Raw genomic sequence first — 6000 nt, 5'->3', positions numbered from 1 at the left:
ACATTTTAAGTAATCTCTATGCCCAATGTGGGGCTCAAACTCAGGACCCTGAGGTCAAGAGTCGCATGGTCTACCGACTGAGCCAGCCAGGCACTGCCCCCGACCCTAACCTTTGTCGACAACTGTTGAATGTCAAGTTGATCTTGGCCTCTGACCTGACTAAAATGCTTTTTTCCCCTTTTCCCTGATTCCATTCTCACGATTCACTCTTAGTGATCAAGATGCTTTGGGTTGTTTGTCCTGCAGCAGGAGATTTGTTATGTCTACACAGAATCAATTATCTTAGTTTGTCATTTTTAAAAAAAATTTTTAAACTATTTTTTTAAAGATTTTATTTATTTATTTGAGAGAGAGAAAGCACATAAGGGGAGGGAGGCTCAGAGGGAGAAGCAGACTCCCCGCTGAGCAGGGAGCTCGCCGTGGGACTCGATCCCGGGACTCCAGGATCATGACCTGAGCCGAAGGCAGTCGCTCAACCACTGAGCCACCCAGGCGCCCTTAGTTTGTCATTTTAAAGTTTCCAGCTAGAGGCACCCCTCTCAGCCTCCTACCAATAGCACAATGAGGGGCACCTGAGTGGCTCAGTCCGTTAAGCATCTGCTTTCAGGTCCTGGGATCGAGCCCCGCATCAGGCTCTCTGCTCCGCAGGGAGCCTGCTTCTCTCTCTCTCTCTCTCTCTCTCTCTCTCTCTCTCTCTCCCTCCCTCCCTCTGCCTGCCACTCCCCCTGCTTGTGCTGTCAAACAAATAAATAAAATATTTTTTTAAAAAAAAGCACAATGAGAAATGACAGGCACTCTGACTGCTAGACGCTGTAGCTTGTAAATGCGGGGTGGGGCACTTCTCCCTAATCCCCGGAGCAGGAAAGCTTGCCTCTCTTCTAAGGAAAACATACAGCTGCTCCTTTGCAGGTCTGTGAGCTGAGCAGGGCTCAACTTGAGCCACACCACGTTTGGGCGACTACCAGATGTGGAGGCTGTGCCTGGACTGCGTGGATTCTCTCCCTTTTGCCCCTTCAATATCTGAGCATCCAAACTACATCTCAGGAAGCTTCCCCCCTGCCCCCATCTCAGGAAGTTTTTTACTTTCAAAAAGTACTTAAAGGGGCACCTGGGTGACAGTGAGTTAAGCGTCTGACTCTTGATTTCAGCTCAGGTCATGATCCCAGGGTCCTGAGATCAAGTCCCGTGTTGGGCTCTGTGCTGAGCGTGGAGTCTGCTTGAGATTCTCTCCCTCCCCCTCTGCCTATGATCATAACCCCACAGATCTTGATTGCTTAAGCAGGCAAAATTTTATCAATCCATCACTCCAAAGAGTTTAATGGGTGAAGTACAATAACCATTTTATGATTCTTTTCTATACATTGTCGCCAACTCTTACCAATCATCTCAGACCATAAATCCTCAGTGTTGAATATAAAAGGGCATGTTTTATGAAAAATCTCGTAAATTTGGGGGAAGAATCTGATCACATATTGATTTTTTTAAAGATTAACTTATTTATGTTTTAAGATTTAATTTTTAAATTTTAGAGATAGAGAGTGCACGTGAGATGGGGGGAGAAGCAGAGGGAGAGGGACAAGCAGACTCCGAGCTGAGCGCAGAACCCGAAACAGGGCTCAATCCCACGACCCTGAGATCACGACTTGAGCTGAAATCAAGAGTTGGAGGCTTAACCGACTGAGCCACCCAGGTGCCCCTGCATATTCTGATTTTTTATTCCAAAAATATCATCATACTGGGGTACTTTTTATAAACTTTATCCAAAATTATTTGAAGCAAAAACAAGTATTTCCGAACAACTTTCAAAGGTTTGCCCTCAGCGGTAAACCTTTGAAACAGTAACTGTTTAGGGATTTGTCTTTGAAAGATATCCTCTTTGGGACAAAAAGTGGGGTTTTGGCTGTGTGCTTTCTAGATACTTAAAATGCTGAGTTTTCTGGTGTGAGTTTAGGTTTTAGGGTGTGAGTAAGGTATGGAATAGGGGAAGGGCAGAGGCTCGCTTTGGCAGCACATACACTAAAGTAGTTACAGATACTGAGAAGATTTAGCATGGCCCCTGCAGAAGGAAGACACGGAAGTTCATGAAGTATTCCCTATTAGAAACCAAACCAAACAAACAAAAAAGAGCTCAGGCAGGTATCATCACCTTTAAAAAGACTCATGCAGTGTGTGAGGCAGGATGTGGGGTGGGCAGTATTTGGGAATTCTCTGTACTGTGTCCTCAATTTCTCTATAAATCTGAAACTGTTCTCAAAATAAAGTCTATTAAAAAAAAAAAAGGGACACCTGGGTGGCTCAGCTGGTTAAGTGTCTGCCTTCTGCTCCGGTCATGATCCCAGGGTACTGGGATCAAGCCCTGCATCAGGCTCCCCGCTCGGCCAGGAGCCTGCTTCTCCCTCTCCCTCTGCCCTTCCCCCTCACCCCCGCTTGTGATCTCTCTCTCTGTGTCAAATAAATAAATAAAATATTAAAAAAAAAAAGCACAGATGCTGGACTTGTACTAAAATTTGTGTTGCCATGTGGTTCTAATCATTAGTCATCCAGGTCATGGTGGTGGCTGACGGAGTTTACAAGTGATAGTGAAAAATACACCGGGAAACTTTCAGTTCGATGTGATAGGAAGAGGGGAAAGTGAAAACAGGAGGCCTGGCATGAACTCAAGTGACCCTTCTTCAACATGACCCCAGCATGTGGACATGGCAGGCTGCAGTTGCTGCTCGAGAGAAAGCTAAAAATACAAAACACCTGTTCACGTAAGGTGATGCAGTTAACCGATCAAAGGAAACAACTGGCTAGAGAGAAAGAATTTTAATCAGTGGGTTAAAAAATGTACGTAACCGTGTTGAACATAATATATGTCATACTAAACTCCGGCTAATACATGAATTGTTTTCTCTATGTGGTAACACCTTAGCATGAGCAAACCTGAGAAATCATTGACCATTCATTGCTAGAAAGCTTTGACAGAAGACTTTTTTTGAACAAAGCACACTCCCAGAATATGTTTAAAATAGAATTTGAACTCTTAAAATTGATTTGCACATAATTTTAGAGAGAATGTCTACTGGTTAAAATGTATATCTGGGCTCTAGGTTCAGGAGCACACACTTCAATTTCTGACAAAGGAAGCTTTTCTATACATCATAATAAAATTTTACTTTGTGAAAAAAAGTAATCTAATTCATGAGGTATGTATCGTGAGGGCTTGCACGCAATGTGAGCACACAGTGTAAGGTCAGTGCACGATGAACACACAACACAGTACACCGCAAGTGAACGTAGCTCCCAATCATACAACTCCCCTCATTACAGAATGTGTCTGACCCAAAACACGGCAGCCTACGGGTATGTGTATATGTGCAAGAATGGGTACACCGTCATGGTGGCGCGGCCTCTCCTTGTGGCAGGATATCTGTTCCTGGACCAGTTTGGCTTCATATCTGGAACCGGCTCTTGGCTGGGATTTGTGCTTCTCTTTGGAGAGCATGACACTATGAATCCTGGCTTCTCTGTCTGTGCAAACAAGATATAAAAGTTGAATCATTTTAGGTTGCAATTTCTAAAGTTATAGTTAGGGTTGGGGTTGGTTTTACAAGGAGTTAGAAGTATTTGCATTTCCCCCCAAATACCAAAGTACAAAGTAGTTGATGTGGTTCCAGGGCAGAGGTGAATCAAGCATTTGCCCTAGGCCTTCAGAGAGCTGAAGAAAGGTCCTTAATGGCCCTGAGTTCAAACACTGCATTTCATAAACTCTCTAGAGACCTTACACAAAGAGAACTTAATCTACAAGATTGGAGACTGCCCCACTGTTTGTGACTCTGCTTATCTATGCCTGTGAGTTAAATGCCTATGTCTCTGCTAGAGAAATGTTCCGCCCGAAAATGGAGGTGGGGGTGCCTGGGTAGCTCAGTTGGTTAAGCGTCTGCCTTCGTCTGCCTTCAGCTCAGGTCATGGTTCCGGGATCCTGGGATCGAGCCCCATGTCAGGTTCCCTGCTCAGCGAGAGTCTGCTTCTCTCTCTGACCCTCCCCCTGCTCATGCTCTCTCTCTCTTAAACAAATAAATAAAATATTAAAAAAAAAAAAAGAAGAAGAAGAAGAGGAAGAAAATGGAGGCAAAGGTAAAAGCCTGGATGGCATTCACCTGCTACATTGGGTTTAACTGAATCCCTGGTTACATGTTGCAGCCTAAGAGGTTCCAACTGTGGCATGTGGCTTGAGCAAACTGGGGATGTCCTGCAGTGAATACCTCCGAGGAGAGGGGGCAGCTCGTGGCTCACCTGCCTGTCAGGACAGAAATCCTCTTTGATTTGAATTTACCTACACCTGTCTTCCCACTGCTCTCCAAGCTCTGCAGTGTCATGGTGAGTGGACTCTATCTTGCCACCCCTCCTAGAGGACTGCTGCTTAAGGGAGGGATCATGTCTTACAGTCCTCAAGGGGCCCCGCATCTTGTAGGGTCTCCCTAAGATACGGATGGGTAAATGGGAGCACCGATCTGAGAAGTCCCGAACAACAGCCTTGGGAAAACAGCAGGGACCTCCCCTTGGGAGAACCATCCATTCTCTCTAGTATACCCATGTTAGTCCAGTGGTTCTTAATCTTTGTTCGCCCTAGGCGCATGTGAGCAGCACCCTTCCATAGACTCCCCAGGGCTGACACGACAGCTGACTAGCTGTTTCTCCACCTCTTTTTCCTCCTTCTCAGGAAAGAAAATGCAAATGCAAATGAGCAAGAGAGATGTTATTAGAGGGATAAATACTAACTCATTCTAACTCCTTTAAAAAAGCAAACCATTCACAACATTCACAAACCTTGGTATTGAACAGTCTCTGGGACCTCTGGACGTGAGGTACCTCACGACTGATGGCGGCACCCCGGTTTGTTGTTAACATCTCCGAGGGCTGAGAACCGCTGCATTATTCACTATCACTGTTACCTCAGCTGCTGCCACAGACTTACAAAATAACAGCTGCCTAACAAATGCCTGCTAAAATGAAACTAAATTCTCCAGGGTAAGCTTTTAGCTCAAGGTGGGATTCCTCCCATCCTGCGGCACCTTGTGGGGCTGTGTCCCTTGGTAGTCAGGTGGCTTAGACATGCTCCTGAGCGGAGCAAATCCTAGAAGGTGAAACTGTGGACTGTGGATCACTACCCCTCCAGATCACGTCATACCCTTGAAAGCCAAATCAAATTAGTTGCTGGCATACATGTATACATCGTAGGTGAAATACCTGCATTCTCTCTTTATTCTTCGTCAGGATCAAGGAGGCCATTTTTGATGGGTCCAGGGAGGTGCCCTTGTCTCTCCCACGTAGCTGTGATGGAGATAAACGAACACATTCTCACTAAAGTTCCCACTTGCACAAGTGTGATTACACAGAATAGACGCTGAGGGTTTTTTATTCCTGCATGTTAAGTCATTACGGTACTGTAACACGGAAAGAGGCAAGCCACAAATAAATAATAACTTGAAGAAAAGACGGAAACTAATATTCATGGAGTGCCTACCATATGCCAGGCACTTTACACAGTTTCACATCTAATTTTCTCAACAATGTTTATGATGCATGTATTATTACCCAGAAACTAAGTCCCAGAGTGGTTAAGTAACTCATGAAAAATGATAGTGAGGCTGGAATTTGAACTCAAGACGGACTTGAAAGCTGTGCTCTTGCAGTCATCACACTAGACCCCAAATGACGCTCACTGTGGGCCGTGCTCTGTGGGGGTTCTTCAGTGTAACACAGTGGTACCGCATTATATCACTGCTAACCACAGGGTAGCATTCTGCATGAGAAGGGCCTATTACGCACCCTATCCACTAAGAGTTATCTTAAGATATTTATTTTTAAGATACTTATTTTTAAGATACAAAACTTATTTTTAAATTTTTTTTAACTTTATTTTTATTTTTAGTAATCTCTACACCCAATGTGGGGCTTGAACTCATGACCCCAAGATCAAGAGTGGCATGCTCTTCTGACTGAGCCAGCCAGGTG

General features: G+C 44.7%; 1 protein-coding gene and 1 non-coding gene across 2 annotated transcripts in view; one reads left to right on the top strand and one right to left on the bottom strand.

Annotated features, from left to right (window-relative positions):
• Window positions 1-1996: 1996 nt before the first annotated feature.
• Window positions 1997-2101, top strand: LOC114215449 (U6 spliceosomal RNA). The gene has a single exon (XR_003610568.1). It is a non-coding gene; the product is annotated as a U6 spliceosomal RNA (small nuclear RNA).
• Window positions 2102-2793: 692 nt separating this feature from the next.
• Window positions 2794-6000, bottom strand: part of AGBL2 (AGBL carboxypeptidase 2) — a 39294-nt gene continuing 36087 nt past the window's right edge. Inside the window, exons 17-18 of the mRNA XM_028111213.2 lie at window positions 5233-5316; window positions 2794-3513 (exon numbers count right to left, since the gene is read on the bottom strand). Coding sequence (XP_027967014.1) covers window positions 3340-3513; window positions 5233-5316 — 258 coding nt within the window. The 3' untranslated portion in view covers window positions 2794-3339. The remainder of the gene's footprint in view (window positions 3514-5232; window positions 5317-6000) is intronic.

The sequence above is a fragment of the Eumetopias jubatus genome, unplaced genomic scaffold (genome assembly GCF_037043125.1).
Source record: "Eumetopias jubatus isolate StellerSeaLion01/CBP00866 unplaced genomic scaffold, mEumJub1_p1.0 scaffold_13, whole genome shotgun sequence".
NCBI lineage: Eukaryota > Metazoa > Chordata > Mammalia > Carnivora > Otariidae > Eumetopias > Eumetopias jubatus.
The sequence above is the reverse complement of the archived record's forward strand: the minus strand, read 5'-3'. Positions and strand labels throughout refer to the sequence as shown.